This window comes from Ailuropoda melanoleuca, chromosome 2 (genome assembly GCF_002007445.2).
Source record: "Ailuropoda melanoleuca isolate Jingjing chromosome 2, ASM200744v2, whole genome shotgun sequence".
NCBI lineage: Eukaryota > Metazoa > Chordata > Mammalia > Carnivora > Ursidae > Ailuropoda > Ailuropoda melanoleuca.
In genome coordinates this window covers 169293393-169318383 of record NC_048219.1, presented here as the reverse complement: position 1 = coordinate 169318383, position 24991 = coordinate 169293393, and the positions used below count along the sequence as shown (strand labels likewise).

The window sequence follows — 24991 nt, the reverse complement described above, 5'->3', positions numbered from 1 at the left end:
TCATTTATTCATTCATTTAGCAAACTAATGATTAGACTCTAGACTTCTGCTTCCAGTAATGAATCAATTCCCAAAATTCTGATGATAAAAATACAAATAGATCTTAGATATATTAAAACAAATACACACCTAAATTCATTGTTGAGCTCATAGGAAATTAAGGGAAATCCTTAAGCAAAGCCTTCCAACAAGCAAAAAATAACGAATAAAAAACCAAGAGTGAAGGATGCTATGTAACCAAATCTGCAGATTGGAACTGCCCTTCAAGTAAATGCTGATACTAGGAATCTGAAGCATGGGAAGGTAGTATGATAGTGATGTCTTAGAGGATCTGAAAGACTCCAATGCAGGACAGTTAAACCAGTGACCACCCAAAGGACCTACAACCGTGATGGAAGAGTAAGCTGAGTAAGCTCATACACTTAATACACTTTCCTCAGCAAAGGGAATCCAAGAAAATCTGCCTTTACTCTGATTTAAATAAATAAAACAGCAGTTTAAAAAGTCATCATTCTCTTTAAGAATTTACAACCGCAGGACTGCCTCCTTATAGGTATCAAATCAAACTTATTTTCTCCCAATTAATTAAGTTATTAGCCAAGAAATCATATGAAAGTTGTTCTAGGTTAGTAGTACTCTAGTACCCCAAAAGAAGCAAATTTAAATCTTCTCCGGAGAAAAGCACATGCAAACCAGACTCCTCAAGATCCTTGCACATTCAGCCCAACCAAATATGACATCCCAAACAGAAATGACCAAATGCATAAGAAAGAAAGTCACCACGAATGAGAGTCGGCAGAAACATGAGATTTAGACACCAAGTTGGAATTAGAAGATAGGTCTGTAAAAAGTACCTACAATGAAGCACAGAATCAAGGAGATAGAAAATATGAAATAGCGTGTAGGAGACATGGCTGAAGAGTAAGAGGTCTAAGGCACACCTGGTAAGAGTTCCACAAGGAGAAGACAGAATGGAGAAGAGGCATATTAACAGACATAACTTCCCAGAAGTGATGGAAAGCATTAATATGCAGCCATAGGAGACACACCATCTACCAAGAAGGATAATATAAAGAAATGGGCAGCAAGACCTAGACTGCAGTGAACATTAAAGACAAAGAGAATTTAAAAGTATCCAGAGAGAAAAGACTGATCACCGGTAAAGAGATGTCAATTAGACCAATGGCTGACTTTTCACAGAAGAAGCCAGAAGACAGTCGAACATCATCAGTGTGCTGTCGGCCTAATACTGTATGCCTAACGTGACTAGTTGTCGAGAACAAGACACCTTCTGACAAACAACACAGAGTGTTATCAGTAGACCATTGTTAAAGGAATATATTAAAGGGCATACTTCAGGAAGAAGGAAAAAGACCCCAGAAGGAAGGTCTGAGATAGAAGGAAGAATGATAAGAAAAGAAATTGGTAAATATAAAGGTCAGGGGCGCCTGGGTGGCACAGCGGTTGAGCGTCTGCCTTCGGCTCAGGGCGTGATCCCGGCATTGTGGGATCGAGCCCCACATCAGGCTCCTCCGCTTTGAGCCTGCTTCTTCCTCTCCCACTCCCCTGCTTGTGTTCCCTCTCTCGCTGGCTGTCTCTATCTCTGTCAAATAAATAAATAAAATCTTTAAAAAAAAATATAAAGGTCAGTTTGAACAAATATTAAATACACAGGACATTTAAATTAACAGGTAACTTGTGGGATCAATAATTAAGAAAGAAAATGGAAAACAGTATAGAAATTGGAAGAGGGTAAAGACTGCTAAAGTGTTCTAAGTTCTTGTATTGTTTGGGAAAAGAATTTAGTGTGGACTAGTTTTATAGTTTGTTAAGTATGCATGAGAAAAAGGTGGTGTACGGGGCGCCTGGGTGGCACAGCGGTTAAGTGCCTGCCTTCGGCTCAGGGCGTGATCCCGGCGTTGTGGGATCGAGCCCCACATTCAGGCTCCTCCTCTATGAGCCTGCTTCTTCCTCTCCCACTCCCCCTGCTTGTGTTCCCTCTCTCGCTGGCTGTCTCTCTGTCGAATAAATAAATAAAATCTTTAAAAAAAAAAAAAGGTGGTACGATTGCCAAATCAATATAAGAAAGAAGTGGGATGATAAATACAAAACAAAACAGGAATTCATCCTCAGAGGATAAGAAAGTAGAAAAAAGGCATTAAGAGGGGGCTTAAATATAAAAATAAGATGATAAACATAATCTAAATATGCCAGTAATCTTAATAAATGTAAAAGTGCTAAACCCCCAGCACAGTTCAGACTGCCAAAACATAAGAATTTAATGAAATTAAATGAAATTTAATGAAATTTAATGAAAAAAAAATCCACCTATTTGTTAGGACAATGCATGTGCATAAAGAACATGGGAAGTTTAAAAGTAAAAATATGCAAAAGACATATCAAAAGAAAGACCTTGCAAACACTGAGTAAAGGACACCTGCTCTGTAGCAGACACTGCTTTTGGACTGGGGTTCAAGGTCTCTGCCCTCGTAGAGCTTACATTCTAGGGGGAGGGGAGATAGTAGGTTACACACACACACGCACACACGCACACTCTTACTACGGACTGTAAGAAGTGCTATGAGGAAATAAACAGAGTAAGCAATATGGGGTGGTCAGGGAAGACATGTTTGAGGAAACAACATTTGACCTGAGAACTGAATAAGAAAAAAATGACCACTTGAATTGGAGGGAGATCATTCTGAGCAGAGGGAATACATGGGCGAAGGGCCTAGAGGAAGAGGAAGCTGGCCTGTTCCAGAGATAGAAAGCAGGCAACATAGGCCAAGTGTCCGGAAGAAGGAGGAAGCAGTGGGGACGAGGTCGGAGAGGCAGGCCAGCAGAGGAAAATAGGCTTTGGGGATCATGGTAAGAGATGTGGATTATTTTCTAGAATGATGAGAAGCCACTAAGGGTTTTAAGCATTTGAGGCACGTGATTTGATTCCTGTTTTCCAAAGATCCCTTTGGCTCCTGTGAAGAGAGAGGCAGAGGAGCGCGTGTCAGTGGGAAGGCTCCTGAAGGCATGAGGCGATGGCGGCTTGGGCGAGGGCGGGAAGTAAAGCTTCGGGATGTGTTCCTATGGGTCCAACCTGATTTCCTGCTGGATTAACGGCATAGGTAAAGAAAAGCGTCAAGTCAAGGCTAACCCTGCATTTGGTAAGACTTTTCAGGCTCACATGGAAGGGCACTACTGTGTCTTTTATGTGCTTGGTTTCCTTCTCAGATAAGATGGCTTGCTGGAGGAATACTTGAAAATATAATTCAAGTTTAACTTAAGAGTTACCATGGTAAGAAATAGTGGAAGCTTTAGACATTTCTTTTGCTGAAAAAGCCAGCGGGTTCAACTGGAATTGAAGGCGTTTGCGTACGGACAGGAAATGGGGCCCAGACTGTGCGTATCACATAGCCTAAAGACCTCAGAGTGGAGATGCTTTTCTCACACTAAGATTTTTTGAGCTTTGCAAAGAAGCATTCTGATGGGAACTGCAGAATGCTGATGGAAACATAACACTGATCAGTGTTTCCCAACCTTCAGCAACTGGTGTCACCGCTCCATAATATTTTGCCATGTTCACCTATCATTTTTTATTTCCTTACCAAGAGTTCAAAATCTCATAGTTTTTATGTAAAAATTTTTTTTCAAAAACATGCAGCACGACCATAAATGGAAAAACTGCTTGACTGGTACATACTCACATAGACACATACTTTTAAAAACAAGAAGTACTTGCCCATATGAGTCATTGCCAGAGTTCAGGGACCACTGCAACACTACGCTAGCCTATAGGAGTGTTTTCTCTGAGGTCTGTCAGCATAGCACTAAAGAAGTGTCAATCACCAGTTTGACACCAATATTTCCAAATGCCTCCAACAACTCCCTGCTGGCGTATCATGATAGTTCGCAAAACTATCTGCTTTTTCTTCCCCTCTTTTTTTGCAGTTGTGCTTTGCCCAATTTAAAAAGGCATACACCCCTTTTTGGTTGTTTTGTTTTTTTTTAACTGACTGGTTAATAAAAGGGTTTTTGTTCAAAAGGCAACTTTGAACAGCTTTGTTGTATTTGATGGGGTGGAATTTGTAAGTTGTTTTGTGTGGGTGTGTGGTTTCTAATTATCAATAGAGTGGGAATGAATTTGCATGTGCTTATTTTAGCAAAGAGAAGTAATCTAGGTTGCTTATAGTTTTCTCTTTAATTTTTACATATTCATCATTAGTCCTTTTATTATAATTCTGCTTTTATTGGACACAGTTGGGGCATCATGAACTTTTACAAAAGACCTTTTTTTGTATATGGCATTGTGTGGGTGCCCTACTGAATGAATTACAAGGACTAAGTTTCTACCATTAGAATACCAAAACTTGATGGGGGGGGTGGATAAACTCCCTAAGTATGTTTTTCACTGGCACTTTCTTCAGCAACCTACAAATGAGGTATCTTGTAGGTAAGCCTCTCTCCATTCCCTTTGCCCCAACATACTTCTGGGCCTCAAGCAGGTTCCCAGCATGACTCAGGGATTCAGCCTCTTCTCTCCTTCCCAGAAAGCATCCCTTGTCCTGTGCTTCTCCCATACACATTCTGTGACAGTCCCCACGGTAAATCCTCCCACTTGTACCACATTGTCATTAGTAGATTCAGCATGTGAAGGTTTAAATGTTTAAAAATGTTTTTATTTTTTAAATCCACAAACTATTTATTCTCCAATTTGTACATAAACTTAGTCTCAATGTAAAAATTCAGAAACTGTAGGTAAAGCAGAAGTCTCCCTTGTCCCTCAATCTCTATCTTCTTCCTCTGAGTAAAGGTAAGCACTGTTACTTTTTCTATGTATTTGCATTTATACTGAAGCACCTGGAATTTTCGCCATTCGCATTCCCATTGCTACTACTAAGCTGTAAGCACCTTCGTGGCAAAATCTGTATTCGATACAATTTTGTACCTGCGGAACCTGGCACAGCATCTGGCACATGGCAAGTCTTCGTTAAGTATTGGTTTGGTAAATGATCTATCCTTGGTTACTCCCCCTCATGTGGTAGGTAATCGAGTTCTGCCTGTATAAGGTGGGCCTTGGGATTCTCAATGCTCTAAGGGAGCCACGATTGTTGATTAAAGGAGATTGAAAACGCCCTGCAGGAGATCTTGGGGACTGACCAGCTATAGAACAGAAGTGTGAGTTAAGCCAAGAAAGGCTGAGAGAAGTGAAATAGTATAAAAGCAGAGCCTAGAGACACCTGAAGTTACCCAAGGCTAGCTCCCAGAAGGGACCCTTGCGTGAGGGTGGTGGGAAAGGTTTCTCAGGACAGAGTTCAGCTGGGGCTCTGAGGTATGAAAGAGCAAGACACGGTCTGATGACAAAAATGAGTAGCTCCCGGAGCACCCGGGTAGCTCAGATGGTTAAGTATCTGACTCTTGATTTTGGCTCATGTCTTGATCTCAGGGTTGTGAGACTGAGCCCCAGCATGGAGACTGCTTAAGATTCTCCCTCTCCCTCTGTCCCTCCCCTGCCCTTCAAAAAAAAAAAAAAATAGTGAGTAGCTCTGTGAGTCGGGAACATGTGTGATGAGGCTGATGGGGTGGGGTGGTGGGTGATGGTGGCAAGAGACAAGCCTGGAAGGGCAGGCCATGAGAAGGTGATGGAGGGCATGGTATGCCTTGTTAAAAAGGCTGAAATTTATTCCTGGCCATGGAACCTAAATACAGGAGCAAATGAATGTTTCCTAAGCAGGCAATATTCTTCTTGAAATACATATCTTTTAATGCTTCCCTTCTTCGCCTGCATAAGACAGTATTCATTTATGAAACTCAAATGTGTATACACATAAACATATACACGTAAGTCATCAAATATAAAGTAATACCGACATTATCAAAGCCAATATATCCTAAATGTTTCTCACCATTAGTTGACAGTTTATCAGATATTAAAGACGAAGTAAGCCTTGGCATACATTACTCAACATAGATTGGGTAGTCTATCATGTGGGAGTTCATCTTTAAATTTCCCAGGCTGGGTTTTAAACCCGTCCTTCCGATATCCTCATTGGCTGATTTTTAGCAAAACCATTGGTGGAATGAGTAGCCATTCAGTTAACACTGGCAGACTAGAGTTTGCACTAAAGTTGAAAACCCCTCTAGGTCACTGGAGTCAGAGGGTCTCAGTCTTTTCCTCCACAACAAATTTACACATAAAATCCCTTCCTTAGAAGAGTGATTTTAAATTCTCGGTCTCAATGTAAACCTTTCCAAAATAATTAGGCAGGAACTGAAAAGCCTTCTAGCTCTTTCCAACTCTCCCCTTCATGAGGGGCTGCCATTATTTAAAGCTAGTAAGCAGAGTTCAGTGATTTTATTGCAATGGTTTCATCGCAAAAAGTTAACTGAACGTATCCTAAAGCTGAATATAAAGAGGACAGAACCAATGATCATACTGTAGGTTAAAATGTATAGTTACTCTGTTTTCGAGAACATGATTTATTTTTGCCCATGGCACATCCAAATTCATACAGTAATATTCTGACGACTGATGGCACTTTAGAATACTTTTTATGTGACTTGCTGTTTTCTATGGCTCCTGCTATTATTGTTCCTCTCTGGTTGCAGAATTAATCTGAAGTTGGGTACAGACAGCTCAGCCCATAGCACAGTGCTGATGTCAAACATTCACTTTGTGTTTATCAACCATCATGTAATCAGCTAATAACATTTTTCACCGCAGATGTTCATTCTAGCATTTAGAAACACTATTAGAATTGTCAGTTCCAAACCACTGTTTCTAAATGTACAAGACACATATTCCCCATGGATGGTGAAGTTTGAGAGTTCAGCCACATTTGAAGAATTTGACATATATAGAAATATGCTCTTCTCTTTATAAAATTACTTTTCACTTGTTCAAACAACTCAAAACATTTTAGAAACTATAAATTGTCTAAATCAACACATACTTAAGCATACTAAATTTTATCTCCAAAGACAGGCTGTCATATTCTGGATAATGAGAGAGACAGGATAACAAAGAATTTTGTTACTGTGAAGTCTGTAATGTAAATATGGATATATAAGGGCATAGGGAAAAATACATACCAAAATATACCACATCAATAAATGCTCGCTGGAGCTTAGAATAATTTGTCCTGTGTATTTATATTTATAGGAAAAAGAAATAAAACACCATAATAAAAGTAAAAAGTATAATAAATAGCAACTATACATAAACACAGATTCTGTGACAGTCTGTATAAACTTGGGATGTAATACAAAATTTTGTATATAGAAGCTTATTCAATCCTGGTGGGTTTTAATGTCAGAAGCTTAAAGGAAAGATGACTAGTCCTGTGCCAAATTACTCTATATTTCTGTTATCCATGCTGAATATGGGGAAATTCTGAGGACTGTCACGATACTTTAGGTAATGAAATCAGGCAAAACTGGTAAAAATGATAAGAGATTGCTGAAATAACTAAGCAGATCCGAGCCTTGGTTCTGTCATTGACTAGCTGGGCCTTTGGTGGGGGTGACTTTCCCCTCTTCTAGGCCTCAGTCTACTCCTTAAAAAAAGTTGGTTATCCTAGAGATATACACTGCTCCACTTAGTCCTAACATTCTCTAATTCCACCACAAATAGAGAATCGAAGTATAACTGCAAGAGATAAACAGCATTTTAGTTCAGGGAAAATCTGCAGGTCCTCTGCAACCCAACCCTTGACTGTAGCCTGCGTGTGCATGTGTAAGTGTAAGTATCTTTCTTCATAGTTTCCTATCCAATTTTGCTTCAGTGACTTAAACAGATTTCAACATAGGCTACCTACTATCCACAGTGTTTCTTGTATTTCTTGGCCAGCTATGACCAATCCTGTAATGCCACCAAGTAGACTTGGACACCATCAAGCTGAGACCATTAACATCCTTAAGTCCTCACCCCTACTACCTAGAAATTTATCTACGCCACATGCATAACTGCCACTTGCCCTATAATCTTGGCTCATCCTCTTCAAGGCCAACTGCTATAACACTACAGTCTAAATCCCATGCCTTTAACAATTCCCTCTTTCCCATTTCTCCATTCTCTCACAAATATCTCTTTCCTCTCAGTTTATAAACACGGTTCAGTGTTTCTCATTGATAACATAAAGTAGAGCAATAAAAACAACTTCACTTCTCTAGAGACACCTCTTTTCTTTCTCTTAATATTAAACTGCTAGAAAGATCACCTGTGCTTGTTTCCACCCCCATTCCTCCTCAAGCCACAGCATTTTGTTCCTGCTCTCCTGTCTGCCAACACTCGCTCTGCTGAAGTGATAACTAATGGCCATCTCTCAATTTCCAAACCTAGTGAAACTTGGGCATCTTCTCAAAACTTCTGTAAACTTGGGACCATTTCCTCCTGGAAATCTTCATCTTCTCATTCTTCAGAGATATGACCTCTTTACAGGAAATAATTCATCCAGGCCACCATTGGGTCTCAACTGGCCCAAGCCTTTTCTCTCTTCACCAAAGAGTGAAAGATTAATCCTCTTGACAACCACAGAGCTATGGAAACAAACCAGACCCACTGCTCCTGCCATTCTCAGTCACTTCCCAAGAGGTAGAACCCCTGGTCATCTATTGCCCTCTGGGCTGCCGCCTTACACCATTCTGGCCATATTCCCATGTGACCACTGTCCCGCTTTCCCCTCTATCCCACACTCCTCCATTTGCCTTCTTTGAGTTCCCACTATCCTTCCGTGGTTGACAAGATGTTGCTCACTTTCAACCTCTTCTCTAAAAATTTCCCTGACTTTTAGCCTTAATTGAAGTCTACCTTTCCACTAAGAAATCTGCTTCCCTTGCAGCCCTCTCATTCCCATCCACATCACGCAGGTCAGGGTTGGGAGGGGACTCAGTGGCCTCTTTACTTCTCACTTCTGCTTTCAAACCCATTGCTCTTCTACTCACATATAAAATCCCTACACCTTCCCAGCTCAAGCCATCCTGCCACACCTCCCTCTACTTCTGCCTCTCATTCTCCTCTACTACCTTCACGGTCATGTGACTTAATACTCCATGGCTTTGACACATAGCTTACAGGTCTTTTCTATCTACCCTATTTCCATCTTATCACTTTTGTTATCAAAAATACTTTCCTCAGGAAACCACTGTTCCAAGGAGAATAATAATATAAAACCATAAAAACGTAAACTGTAGATTGGTGCTAAGCCCAGCCAAACACTTCTGAGATCAGCAAGTCCCCACCCACATGAAGATATGTGATCAAGAAATAAATGTTTGCTCTTGACTTTGTTATGCAGCATAGGTGTAGCAATAGCTGACTGATACACTGAGAATCAAATTGGATCTTCTTCCTCATTCACCCACTAAGTTTAATAAAAAAAAAAATCAAAGCTTTATTTCTTAAATATGTTTTACTTTTCTTTCTATTTGCATTGTGATTCACTTGAATTTATGCTCACGTCATCTCTTATCTGGACTACAGCAACAGTCTGTTAACTATTCTCCTCAATTTTTTTTGTCCATCAAGTCACCACAGCCAACGGAGTAACAGTACTACAATATAAAACTGGTCAACCCTCTCCTTTAATCAGTTTGGATTCTCTTAGCCTGTAGGATAAAATACACATTTTTCCATTTGGTAAGAGCTCCTCATGATTAAATCTCCTGCCTACTGGCTCAACCTGGTATCTGTTCCTCCTCCACTTGCATTTGTGCGACACTGAATTGCTTATAGTTTTGTGAACATACCATGATGTTTCAAGTTCTCATAACTTTCCATATGCCTGAAATGTTTTAGCATTGACCTTTTTTATTCCTTCAACTTCTATTTATCTTTCAGATCCTGCTCTGGAAACATTTTCTTTCTGAAATATGACAGCCATCCCCCAATCCCAAGCAGAATCAAGCAAATTTTTCTCTGTGAGATTTCTGCACTGTACTCTTCAGCATAAAGGTACCAAACCAATATTTAATCAGGCATTTATATGTCTTTCTCCCTACCATTTCAAAAAATTTTTTCTAAGACAGAGACGATGTCTTATGTCACTTTGTATCTCCAGCACTTCATATAACACCTGTCACAGAGTGGGCATTTAATAAACATGAGTGGAACTGAAATAATTAATTTTGAAATTTGATTTGTAAAAGCATGTAGACTCTATTTACTCATGAAATTCAGAGATGCACACACCTGCACCATATTTGACTAGCAAAGAATCAAATCACATTTCTAAAAAGACTGATATATTTGTTTCTAATTCAATTTGGTTCATTGAATTTTAGAGACCAGAGTATTCAGTAACCTTTACAACATGGGAAATACTGGGGTTGCTTTATAATCAAGTTTGTATTGAAAGAAGCTTATACATATTGCTATTTTTTTAAATAACATCCTGAATCCCATGGAAATGTAAAACAAGCTGGAGGATATGAGAATGTATATATTTCTTGTGTCTAAAGCTGTATTTATCCAACATAACAAGTGACAAAAGCTTAGGAAGTACCTAATAAAGATTTTTGTCCAAACATATAACCATATAGTGTTACCTTAACCAACTGATAAGGAAAGAAACAGAGTTTAAGTCCACTACCCACTAACTCGAAGATTTAGTTCCTCACCAACAATAACAATAAAAAGCCAGGAAAAATTCAATTCAGACTCATGAAAAATGACTATAGTTGGTGCTCCAAATTTTAAATGCATACTCGACAAAATTTATGAAATGTCATTTAATAGCACATTGCTCTTGTATTAAAGTGACTATCTGATCACCTTGTGCTTTTAAGAGCTCTATTTCTTTGGAAAGATCTAGAGATTTCTTTGGCTACACTCGAACATTCTAAATATAAAGTTTACACACAATGCATTTAGAACAGAACGTAAGGTCTGCCAAGTTAGCAACTTACATATTAAACTTTCAGCCTTTGCTGTAAGGATACACATCACATGCACATTTGCTGTAATTTATACATAATGCACGCACATCACATGCATATTTTCTCTCTTACATATCTCTTAACTTGGCCCACACTTTCATATAAATATATATACACATACATATATACATGCAGGGAAACAAAATCAAGAATGATCAGATTAGATATCCCTCTCATGCTCATTGAGTTAGAATCGTTTGCTAGAGAAATTATACTTATGGCGTTCCTTGTTCAGTCAGAGTTGGCAAAAGGTAAGAATTTATAGGATATTTTGATATGTGTATCATGTTTTCCAACTAGAACCGTAGTCTTCTCTGTCTCTGGGACTGAAGTGTTTGGCACATGCTGGTGGAAAACGAATTGGCCAAAGCATAGGCTTTACCACACAGTATCTGGGTTCGTAACCTCACCCATACTAGTTACCAGCTAAGAGAACAAGTATTTAAATGCCCGGGAGCTTCAGCTTCCTTACCAGTAAAATGTGTTAAGATATCCACACACTTAGTGGCTGCAAGGCACCTCTACAGAGCTATCTCCTTAGACTGTTAATGAATATTTGCTCATTAATTGATAAACTTATCTCAGAAAAGGTCTCGTCTTACTGCCAACCATTACTTTTACAGACTTGCCTGTTTTACAGCTATATAGACAGGTGTTTGAGAATGTAAGGAATTAAAATAGAAATAGGAAAGCTTTTTAGTCCATTTTGCTAATTAATATGTCAGAGCTCATAAAGAAGAACTCATCGGCTTTCTTCAGTACTGCATCATCTCAAAGAGCTGGGTCAGCACAGATCTCTGCAGACAGTCAATACATATTAAAACAGCTCCAAGCAGTAAATCAAAACAAAAAAAAATTAAGACATAGTAAAAAAGTAAAATTTATAAGTCCTTTCTGACTAAAATGTGGAGGAGCATTAAACTATTAGTTTAGGTGTCAGCTCAGTATGTAGGGGAAAAAAAAGAAATGATTCCTTCTCAGATATAGTTTATGAGTCTGTATAGTCAAAATTAAAGCATAATTTTAAAAAAAAGCTATGCCAAATTTGATGTCATTTTCTTTGGATTCTAATGTTCCCTTAGAATACTGAAATCATTAAAAATTGGTTTCATTGCTTAAAATATACATTTTGCTGAAGTTTTTTTAAACCCCCTGCATTTACTAAGATTTGTATTTTGTCAGAATTTTGTCAATTAATAAGATAAGGAAGGACACATTTTTGATTTTTAAGGCTCTCTGAAATGTGATTTTTCTTAAAGGAACCAAGTAAAAGGCACTTTGTTCTTAACTTCTCTGGGTAGGTCTCACCACTCCAGAGACATTGATACCTCTCATACATGGAGGAGGACCCTACAAGATTGACAACAGAACATCCTGCCTGCTTCCCAGCTAACGTATGAGACGCTGCCCTCTTGGGAACCCCCGAGGTAGGCCGTTAGAAAAATCTCAAGAATACTGAACTGATTCCAGAAGGGGTAAGGGGACTGTATTTTAGGCCAAAAGTATTAGAAAGATTTATCTTACCTGAGCCTTTGATTTGATCTGAGCTTTGAAGAGTCAACCATTTAAAGATTAAGCCAAGGAAAGGGTGCCAAAAATACTGTCACAAATTTGGGAGGTACCCAAGCCAGATCAACAGATGGAACTTGGCATGAAATGGCTCTCTACACACTAAGTAGCTGACTCAGAAGAAACTTTAACTCAGATGAATTTATTAGAATATTGAATATCGTCCCAAATAAGAAGATGGATGATAGATTCAGGTCAGCACATACAATTTAATTTAACTTCCTGATGGTCTTGGATAGTATGAAAGCTGCCCACATTTCTATAATTAAAAAGAGACAGAGGGGGATACTCTTCCTTTTTAGCAAAAGAGATATCACCTTTTTACTTAAATATTCCAGAGGAAATATTTGGGGAGGGGAAAAGTGAAACGAAAAGACACTGAATGATCTCTTTTAACACTGGTGAGACAAGTATGATCATGGAACATCAGACATTATAGTCCAGCTGGTAACTTGCTTAGTGGTCACAGACTGTACCAGATTGAGACTACAGTTACATATTAGGTGAATTTTCAAGATGATTTGTGTAACTGAAAGACGTTACCAGAAGCAAAAGGACTCTTAATCCTCTTTTACCATCCACTGTCCCCGCCTCAGAAATTGTTCTGCCTAAGTGCTGCATGCGTAGGGGAGTTGCACATTACATGAGGGATGAGTTTTTTGAGGATCATTATAATTCAAGATATATTTTCCAAAAGAAATAAATATAAAAAGTGGGGGAGGGTATATTCTTGGAGTATAGTAATTTATATAAGTTGTAAATTTTTATATATCTTTATAAATTTATAACCTTAGTTGTAGATTTTTTTTAATGCTGCTTGGTATTTTCTCAGGAATGGTCTCTACTGTCTTAGAGTGACCCCACTTACTGTAACTCTAGAGTATATAATTTTAGGTGATTGGTTAGCCCTCTTTATTGGGTTTTCTTGTATGCCACTTCTGCTCCAGAGTGAGTAATGTTCTGGTTGTTCTCAGCATTTGCACTGATTCCACAGATGGCCAGTGAAAAGCTCAATGACACCGTGATAGGGTATGCAAGGACTCCGAAATGTAAAATGGTGAATATTGTACTAGTAGTTCATTAGGAACCAGAAATCTTTAAAACACCTGATATATTTAAGCAGCATGGTTCATATGCTATAAAGACTGTTGATACTATTTTTATTAACCAGCTAGAGAGTAAGGCTGCCATGTGGAGCTTACAATTAACCTGACAGGTTTAAAATTATGCCATTTTTGTCATTTTTTTTCAATTTGGAAATTATTTCAAGTTTTGTACTTAGGGTAATTCTTTTTTACTATTTTTAAAAAAAGAGTGGCAATAAATTTTCAGTCACTGGCTGACAGGAACTTGTTTGGAAATTAAGATCAGAATAAGATTTGATTTTCTGGAAAAAAGTCAAAAAGTTTATTTGCTCATTTTCAAAAACCAGATTGACAAACAGTTTTAAAAACTGCTTCCATTTTATTTTATTTTATTTTATTTATTTTTTTACCTTGAAGCCTATCCCAGTACATAAAAAGGCTTTAATTTTCAAGTGTTAATCTGGGTAACAGAACTAATGATAAGCAGTACTATTTAAGGTGCACTGAAGATGAAAATAATACAGGCTATCCTTGGAGTTCCTCGTCACGAGAACTTCCCTTTTAGGCTCCTAAAAATATTTCCAGTAGTAGAGAATGTAATAGACAAGGATGATGGGGGAAAGCAGCACTCTGCGGTTTATCACTCTCAGAGAAATCTTTTCCTTCACGGTGCTTTAACCTCTTAGGCTCTTTATTAGGAGCAGCCGAAAAGAAAAAAAATATCTAAGAGTTGTGAACCAGCCCTTCCCTGCTGTTATCACAAGAGAATCTGGAGAAAGAGGAAAAGAAAAAAAAATCATACTCTTGCCCTGGAACATGATGGAAGTAATGAGGCATCAAGGCCACTTACTGCTGGAAACATAATTAGCACATAAACACAGGAGACACTTGGTGACGGGAAAGACTTTCTTTGTTTCAGAAACAGGGGGATGTCAACAAATTGTAACTCTTCTGTTATTTGCAGTGGCAAGCCTAAGAGTAAAATGGATATTCTTTCCCTAATAACACACCCGTAGAGCAAAGGGATCACTGTAGTATTTGCAAATTTGGTAGCACTAAGTGTTTTCAATCAAAGTGAAAAAGCAACGATGAAGGGCAAAGGGATAGAAACAAACCACTTGACAACGAAGGAAAAGCTTGGATTTTTGACTGGAAGGTGTCTCCCACATAACAGAGAAAGACCCAGGAAACTCGCAGAGATTCTTGTGGACTTCCTGGAGAACCTCTAGGAATGAGGGAGCTCATTCCTTAGTCTAAAGAAATATAATACGGCCATCTTGGGTGTGATTCTCTTTGATGACAAGCAAACAAAACAAAACAAAACAAAACAAAACAAAACAAAACAAAACAAAACAACTATTCCTTTTTTGAGGAGAAATGGTCACATTTTTCTTGTTCAGGAGCTCTTTGTTCTGCCACTGTCATGTGAAAGTCATCATGGGAAAGAGTTTTAAACTTTCTTGGATTTTCCTTATAATTTTTTTGTTGTTTTAAGTGTTCAGCTGGCAAACAGGTTTAAGATTTTTGGTTTTATAATTATTAGTTTTTGGAAACCTTTATCCTTTCCTCTCAAACATTTTGAGTCAGCATACATTATGCCACTACACACAGAGCCAAGCAATAATTCATCTTTGTGGAAGTCAGAGACATCTCATGTATTAATTAGCAAGCCTTTCAGTGACTAGTGGATGGAAATAGGTTCCAACTGTTACTCAAACACAGCCAGCAATTTCCAGGAAGGAGAATATAAAGTCCGTTACAAGGAGTTTCTTACCCGATTTGTGAGCAGCCAATGAGTGGACTTTGCTTTCATCTGGCACTGAGAAGAAATAAAAGAGACAAGGATCAGGCCTGCTTGTAAATCAGCCATTTTTTGAACAATAAATTGAAATAGATTCATAAGAAGTTAAATCTTTTACTGGAAAAAAATTGAGAAAAAAAATGTTACCCAGCCTACCTGGGGTGCCTCATTTCTTTTCGTAGCTATTTTAAAGGCAGCTATGAAGTAATACACACACACACACACACACACACATTAGATTGTCTATGAATATAATTTTATTTTCTTTTAATTTTCAGTACTTTCAGCTCTGTTAATTGGGCTATTGTTTTCGCACCTACAAAAGGAGAAATTAAATTCATGGGCCTAGAGCTGTATAATATATAATAAAAATTTTTTGAGTGTAATAGCTATATATATATATTCAATATGCTAGGACTGGACTTCTTTACCTGGAGTAAAAGGGGACAGATTTACAATCACTCTTGAAAAAAAATTAAATACATAAAACATGGAACAGTGGCAATCAAGGGATTAGACGTTAGGCAGCAGAGATGGAAAGCAAGTGAGGTGAATCCTATAACCGCTCCAGCTTATTTGTCTGGAGAAAGTTTCCAGATTGTGGTATAAGGAGGGAAACAGCAGAGCCTGGTGACATCCCAGCCTGAGCACATGGACCTGAATGTCTGGGGAAACCAAGGCAGATGACATCTGTAGGCAGATAACCGGAGAGGAAAGACTTACCCAGAACCCTTGCTGAGATCTGCCGAGATCTCCTCATATATTTAGTTGAATATACTAATGATCACACACACGTGAGGAAACTACCCAAGACCTGGGAACCACCCAAAAGTATAATGGGAAGAGTGTCTGAAGTTCACACAGGGCTGGGAATAGTGCCTAGTCCCAATGGCCAGATAGATTCATAATTCAAGGCCATGAAGAAAAAGATGAAGAACCTTGCTTCAGTCATGAAAAAAAAATTTTACCCTAGATTAATACGGCTCTGATGAAATACATCAATTTTTGAAAGACACAAGTTATCCAAACTTATGTTGGAAGAAATACATAATCTGAATGACCCTATGGTTTTGTTGTTGTTGTTGTTGTTTTTAATGAATTTGTAGTTAAAACTTTCCCACCCAAAAAAAAACTCTAGACCCAGATGGCTTCACTGGTGAATTCTACCACACATTTAAGGGAGAAATTACACCAATTCTCAGAAATTCTTTCAGTAAATTCAGAGGAGGGAACATTTCTCTACTCATTCTATGAGGCTGGTATGATGCTGATACCAATATTAGGCAATGACATTATATGAAAGCTATTACCCAATATCTCTCAAAAACATAGATGCGAAGTTCTTAATCCTTAAGCTCTCTGCATAGACTATCACTTCAAATCCAACAACAGTTCTTCATTATTTGCTATGTGCTATTGGCTGTGTTAGTCTATAAAAATCTGATGCTCAAGGATTGAGCAACGTGAAGTGAAATTTGCTGACAAAGAAGACCTCCTCCATTTTCCCGAACACTAGAGGTCTCAGAGGAGTATGCCTGTACTTCCTTTGCCTACACCATCAGTCATATTTCATCAAGCCAGTTATTATACACAGATCTTCCCACTCCCACTTACCCTCCTTTTCTAAGTTATTTCTTTATTTTCTAGACAAAAACTACTTGTCTGTGATTCTCCTAGTATTTTATTAACTTCTTAAAAATCTTATCAGACTTTTCTTCATATTTCTAGTTGAATATGTCAGTCCATACTCATCAGGCTCCAACTGTGGGCCAAATTCTGGCTTTTTCAGGTCTAAAAAAATTTACAGTAGAATTTACAGTATAAATAGAAAAGAACTGGAAAATGATGATGATTTAAAAATAATAACACTAGTGGCTAATACTTAGCACTTGTAATGTGGAGATTCTGTCCTACGTACTTTATAGCTAATAATTCACTTAATCCTCAAGATGACCTATAAAGATAGGTATTATTATTATTATTATTCTCTTTACTTTACAGATAAAGAAACTGAAGCACACCTCCAACGTGGAGGATCCAGAACTTAAACATTGCACTCTTAACCACTCCACTATACTTGTGATAAGTCATAGAAGAATTTGTTATATTCTTTGAATCATCAGTTGCATGAGTAGAAGAAAACACTTGACAAATACTTATATGTTAGAAAACTATTATCCTTTATATTTGAATTTTTGTTATTAATAGAAGTCTTTCTGTGGTGATAAATATCAACAAGTATTAGCTATAATTTTGTTTAGCATGTTTGGAAATTTAGCATTCTAATAAGCTTAAGCTAAAATATTCATTCCCATTTTGCAAATGAGAAATCATCTGAGTTAAAATCCTGACTTGGAAACTTACTAGTCATATGCAATTTATTTGAACTCCCTGAGCCTCAGCCATATATAAAATGAGGATAATATTGCTTCCTCCATAGGCTTGTAGTGAAGATTACGGGTATAAATTTATGCAAAGCACTTAGAAGATCATATAGTAAGTGTTTAATAAATACAGACTGCTATCATCATTATTAACAGGAACCTAAATAGAAAGGCAGAATAACATGATAGCTAATAATGAGATAGATATGAGTTGAAATGTCAGCTTTACCAGGCAAGCTACTAAGTTGTTTTCAACCTTCGTTTCCTTGTGTGAAAAATCCACAAGGAATTGTGGAACTAAGTGGAAAAAAAACATACAAAAGCACTGAGCACTNAATAGAAAAGAACTGGAAAACGATGATGATTTAAAAATAATAACACTAGTGGCTAATACTTAGCACTTGCAATGTGGAGGTTCTGTCCTACGTACTTTATAGCTAATAATTCACTTAATTCTCAAGATGACCTATAAAGATAGGTATTATTATTATTATTATTATTCTCTTTACTTTACAGATAAAGAAACTGAAGCACACCTCCAACGTGGAGGATCCAGAACTTAAACATTGCACTCTTAACCACTCCACTATACTTGTGATAAGTCATAGAAGAATTTGTTATATTCTTTGAATCATCAGTTGCATGAGTAGAAGAAAACACTTGACAAATACTTATATGTTAGAAAACTATTATCCTTTATATTTGAATTTTTGTTATTAATAGAAGTCTTTCTGTGGTGATAAATATCAACAAGTATTAGCTATAATTTTGTTTAGCATGTTTGGAAATTTAGCATTCTAATAAGCTTAAGCTAAAATATTCATTCCCATTTTGCAAATGAGAAATCATCTGAGTTAAAATCCTGACTTGGAAACTTACTAGTCATATGCAATTTATTTGAACTCCCTGAGCCTCAGCCATATATAAAATGAGGATAATATTGCTTCCTCCATAGGCTTGTAGTGAAGATTACGGGTATAAATTTATGCAAAGCACTTAGAAGATCATATAGTAAGTGTTTAATAAATACAGACTGCTATCATCATTATTAACAGGAACCTAAATAGAAAGGCAGAATAACATGATAGCTAATAATGAGATAGATATGAGTTGAAATGTCAGCTTTACCAGGCAAGCTACTAAGTTGTTTTCAACCTTCGTTTCCTTGTGTGAAAAATCCACAAGGAATTGTGGAACTAAGTGGAAAAAAAACATACAAAAGCACTGAGCACCGTGCCAGGTACATACGTCTCAATAAATGAAAACTTTTGATAAATAAAAACTGTGGGAGTGGTAAAGGTTGTGTATTTGATGATGGTGGTGGTGTTTATGGTTTCACTTCCTGGGATGATAAAGGAACAGAGGGAGAAAACACTTGTGAGAATACAATGCCTGCAGGTAGGTACTTGAATTGTTACCTCATGGATAATCCAACATGCACAGCCCATTTTACCTCTCAGTTTAACTGTCTCCTCGTTCATCTTATAGCGGAAGAAAGACAGAGGAAATACATTATTCAGACTATATGGTCTTATTATGTGTAGTTATTCTGAAAAAGGANCACAGGAGTAACTTTTTATGAATTTGGCTTTGGCAGTGGATTCTTACATATGGCATGATAAATGAATAAATGAATATACATCATGGAAAAGAGAGGGGACTATAATGACTTAATTAATAGAATACACTTTATTTAAAAGGTTAAATTGGGAACAATCATCTTTTATGCACATGCTTAGTCCTGGGAAGTGATTTAAATAAGAGTAGCAAATGAGAAAATGAGGTAAAATTACATACACTACCACCACTTTTTAAAAAATGACAAGTGTTATAATTAATACCCAACTTCCTTTATAACTCAGATTACCTTTGAGCTACTATAAGGTTATCTCTTGGGGCTGGAGGTTAAGTCTACTCATTTCACTGCATAATATTTAGATAGCACAGCGATTGGAATAGTAGCAGTAGGAATACGACAGGTGTGTCATTTTGAACTAAAACCTTATTTACAAGAGATTGAAAAATGAGTGGGCTGGATGTTGTGAAGGTCTTCCATTCCAAAATGGTGAGGCACCAAAAGCATCTAGTCAGAGAGAGGTGATGGATCAAGAATCAAGGTTTCTTTTTCTGGTTCCGATGATGGGCTTTTGTTTTTCCTTTTGTTTGTTCTTTTTTCTTCCTCTTCCTCCCTCCCTCCTTCCTTCCTTCCTTCCTTCCTTCCTTCCTTCCTTCCTTCCTTCCAGTTTCCAGAGCCTATTATATTTCCTTTCTTATCCTTCAGTTTTACCCAAGGACAGGTACTACTTGCTCTTGATTACTTAAAAGGATATTACAGTAATCAAAGCATTATCAGTGAAATGTTGAAACCTTTTGAAGATGAAATTCATGGACATTTTTATTGGAACTATTATTAAATACTTAGAGAGCACTGTGGACTTGCTCTTCTTATCTCTGAATTTATTTGGATAATGGGATTTCTATACTAAGCTCATGCTTCTTGGCCTTCAACTCAAGATTGATGGACACTGATTTAATTCTTATGAAGTGCTTCATAAGGGGGACGCTCTTTGGTTTGGATGTTTGTGAATTCCCTGGTGCATCCTCTGATTCAGGAAGACTTGCTTGGGAAACATAGCACCCTGATGGCCTCTGTTTCTAGCTGTCTTTGCTGTAGCCCTTTAAAGCTAATTAGAATTGCTCAACACTTCTGTCACCTTTTAAAAAACTGTGGATAAACACACAGTGTCTTTTGATTTAATCTCAACCAGGATCATTGTTAGAATTGAGAGAAACCATAAACCAAGAAAATAAGAGGAGAAAAATCTGTGAAAAAGATGGCATTCTGAGAGCTTATTAGTGGCAAACATTAAAGTGCTTATAATACATACATTGGATTCCCAGTAGGATACATTTATACTAGTTCAGTGATCACTTAAAATATTTTATTCTTTTGTCAAGCCTTCTCATACACTTCAAATGCATTCTCACTGGGGGAAAACAATTCTCTTGCTTATTGATAGCATTTGATACGCATTCTATAACATAAGTGACTATTAGGGACTGCGCTTGCTTAATAAAAATTTGCAGAACAGTGGCAGATTTGGTGAGTTAATGGGCCCCATATGCTCTACTTAAGCTGACAGAAGACAGTATATTGCTAACATGCACAAATCTCTTCAGATAAAAATTGCCATCAGCTACAGTTACTCTTTCTGAGAATGCCAACACTATGTCATGAATGGGAATATGCAAATGTGTGCAGATTCCCACCACTTCATATGGAGCTCCTTTGGTGCAAAGAAGCACTAGAAAATATGACACAATGCTGGTCTTTTACATACAGAGCTCTGTTCCATTTAATTTGTACTTCCATATCTTTGACATAACAGAGATTGCAGTTTTGAAGGTGATGTTTGGTGCAATACAAAAATCTATCTTCTAATGAGGCCATAAATACTTCTTTCTGGATGGTTTGCTAGGAAGCTAAATATCAAGTAATTCCTTGATGGTTAATAAACTTGTTTCCAGAGCTGTCCCTTCAGAACTTAAAAAAAAAAACCCCAAAAAACTGATGTAGTTGCCAATATTAAGCATCAGTTTTCTTCTGTTTTAGTAGATCAATTTCTGTACCACTGATTGATTTCCAGAATTTCTAAGAAATACAAACCTATTTCAAGTTGTAAATTAAGTTCTCTTCTTAGTAACCATGAACTCTTACTGCATTAATTTATAGTGTTTTCTTATGTCAATGACTATCTGGCATACTGTTTCTCCTTGGGGAGACATTTTGAGTTTTCAGCACTATGAATTCTTAAGTGTGGAAAACTTCTTCCATCTCTTGAAACAAACAAAAAAACCCCCACAAAACTAAACAAACAAAACAAGGCTTTTGCTGAAAAGAGGGTTAGGGAATTAGTACAAGATGATGATGCAAATGTTTATCTCACCATGTCTCTTAGCAGCTTCCCCTAAAGCACCATGCTCATCCCTGGGTGTGTGGCTGCTATGACAATAAGCCACTTGGAACTCAACAGCTGAAGTTTTCTTCTAATATTATAGGGTATCCCCCAGCCACCATGCGACGAGATGAAAATGCGGGACCCACTCCCTCATAGTTATGCATCTAGTCACAGGTTCACAACTTTGCAGGGATCTCTTCAGAATTCCCTTTCTCCATGTTTCTTAGGAGATCTTAAATCTAAGGTTTGAAAATCTGACACTTTTCATATGGTCTCACACTATTGTCTTGATCTCATTAAAGAACATTGGAAAAACCAAATCATTCCTTCATCAATTTATTAAGTCATTTGTTTTTGAATCCATCCAATAAATACTGTCTTTCTCAAAAGAATCAGATACTTAATGCTGGGGTTTAATGAGGAGAGGCAAAGGAATAATTCATTGATATAATATAATGCAATAACTAGTATAATAAAGGAAGAAGGATAAGCTTTAGGAATACAGTAGAAGGTGAGACAGACAGGAAGATCCACAAAAGTAAATAAAGGTTTCAGGTGGCTGACTATTTGAACCAATTACTCTGTTTGACAACTTTGAGCACCTGCGGCATCTTTTTTAGTCATGGATGGGGAGTAGCACAAAAAGAGTTGAAGAGCTCAAGCTTTGATGTCAAAGGGACCTGGACTGTGACACTAATTACATGCATGGCTATGGACTACTTACTTAGTCTTTTTCAAGCTTACTGAACTCATTTGTAAAATGCAGATACTGCCCCTTACCTCCAGCATGGGGCAACTCAGAGCCTGGCAAAAACTTATCATGGACTCTAGCAGGAGCAGGTGCTCACAAACGGTGCTCAGATCGTCTTTCACACCCACTTTTGCTAGGCTCTCTGCACTCCAGCACAGAGGAAGTATGTTTCTGAACACGCTATGCAACTTCATGCATCTGTACAATACACGAATAGCACAAATAATTCCTTCTGAATCGTAATGAAAATTCTTCCATTTTCTTGCTCTGCAAACATGCTTTTAGATTCCATTTAAATGTCACCTTCTCCAAGTCATCTTCTTAGGTCTCCACGCTGAGCTTAGGGACCAAAATTTGTAAATTTCTCCATTATTTGGAGAATAATGGTCTGTGGTACATTAAAGTATGAACACCTTAAGGAAGGTATGTCTTGTTTTTCCTTGTTACCCTAGAATCTTGCTTAGCACCGCTTACTCATTAATGTTTGTTGAGTGAATGGATGCAGAATATGTAAGAGTAAAGAAAGCAGCAATATGAGTATGTCCCTTTACCACAGGGCTCTAGATGAATGAATGAGACATATGTATATTGTGCTATGTATATGTTTACATGAATGTTGAAACACACATGTGTATAAACCTAGTAAAATTCTTGTCTTGTAATTTGAAGACACCTTCCTGGCAAGGAAGGGGTAGGAAAGGGTGATTGGAGTCCAATTCTGGGGTAGGTCTAGATAAAAAACAAAACATGGTAGGACTGTTTGGAATAAATATCAATTCACTTATATTTTAAGTGGTGAACTGTAGAAAAAAATAAAATTCATAGACTAGCCATACCTTATTGTCCTTCTCTAATGAATGAGTTACATGGAACTGACCACTGGGGTTTTAGTGCTTCTGTGTTTATTTTTGGCTTGCTGTCACTAATCTTACTGCTGTTCTTCACATGGTATGCCACTTAAGCAAGCAGTTCATTCTGTTTATAGAAAATATCACATTACATTTCCAAAAAACCTGAAATGCTTGGTACAGAGGATATTCTTTTTCAATACACAAATGTGACGAATTTCCAAAGCTGCAAACAGAGTAAATAGAGGTCTTTCTGTTACATGATGATTTCAGAAAAAAAAAAAAAAAACCAACAACAACAACAAAAAAAAAACCTCCCACTAGCATTAAAAGTTGCTTTGATTAAATATTGCCTTAAAATATCCATAATATATGTGTGGGATATAAAGGACAATAAAATAGACACTGTGTTTTAGCTGCTAGGTTTAAAAATAGTATTTTTGCCTTGAAACACATGGGTGTTTCATTACGATCTTATTCCCTTTCCTCCTTAACTCAAAGGTAACCACAATCCCGAATTTTGCATTTTATCATTTTCTCCCTTCATAATTCTACCACAAATTTGTTCCCAAGCAATATGCTTTAAATTCTTTTCTTTCATTAAATGATACTGGATTCTTTCAAATAACTTTTTCTATATCTACTGATGTGATCATACATTTGTGTTTTAGTCTCTTAATATGTGACTTAACATTGATTGATTTCAAATATTAGACCAAACTTGCATTCCTGAAATAAATCCCACTCGATCATGAACTTTTTTATACATTGTTGGGTTCGATTTGCTCAATTTTATAACATAATTTTGTATCCATTAATGAAGGACATCAAGTTAAAGGTTTTGTTTTGTTTTTGTTTTTGTTGGTTTCTAATGTCCTTGTCTGGTTTCCATATTATAGTAACACCATCTTCATAGAATGAGTTGGGGAAGTACTCCCTCCTCTATTTATCTGGAAGTGTTTCTGTAGAATTCATATTATTTCCTCCTACTAATGCTTAGTAGAACGCACCAGGGAAACCATCTGGACCTAAAGTTTTCTTTGTAGGAAAGTATTTAACTATAATTCAATTTCTTTAATAGCTATAGGGCTACTCAGACTATTTCTTCTTGCATGAGTTTGATAGTTTGTCTCCCTCAAGTAATTTGAAATTTCATTTCATCTTAGGTGTCAAGTATGTTGTTCATAATAGTACTTTAATATTCTTTAATTATCTGTAGAATCCATAGTGATGTCCCTTCTCTCAATCCTGTTAATGTTCATGTGTCTTTATTTTATCCTGATTGGTCTTGGTAATGAGGCACCATTTTTCTTGACCTTTTTAAAAACTAGACCTAGGTTTCACTGATTTTCTCCAAAAATTTTTTCCAGTTCATTGATTTCTACTCTTTCATGATTTCTTTCTTTAAGCTTAATTTGGGTTGAATTTACCCTACTTTTTCTATTTTCTTAGAGTGAAAACTGAAGTCATTGATTTGAGGATCTTTCTCCTTTTTCTAATATAGTTCGGTAATAAATTATCCTCTTAGTGGCATCCCACAATTTTTTTTATTGTTGCGCAAATTCTGACACTCAGTGTTTTCACTTTCATTCAATTCAAATACTTTCTACGTTTTCTCTTAGCTTTTTTCTCGATCCAAATATTTGTAGATTTTCCAGGGTTCTTTCT

General features: G+C 37.1%; 1 protein-coding gene across 1 annotated transcript in view; it reads right to left on the bottom strand.

Moving 5' to 3' along the window:
- PARD3B (par-3 family cell polarity regulator beta) overlaps positions 1 to 24991 on the bottom strand; it is a 1011045-nt gene that overhangs the window by 331514 nt on the left and 654540 nt on the right. The window contains exon 16 of the mRNA XM_034655034.1: positions 15355 to 15399. Within this exon, the coding sequence (XP_034510925.1) occupies positions 15355 to 15399 (45 nt within the window). The remainder of the gene's footprint in view (positions 1 to 15354; positions 15400 to 24991) is intronic.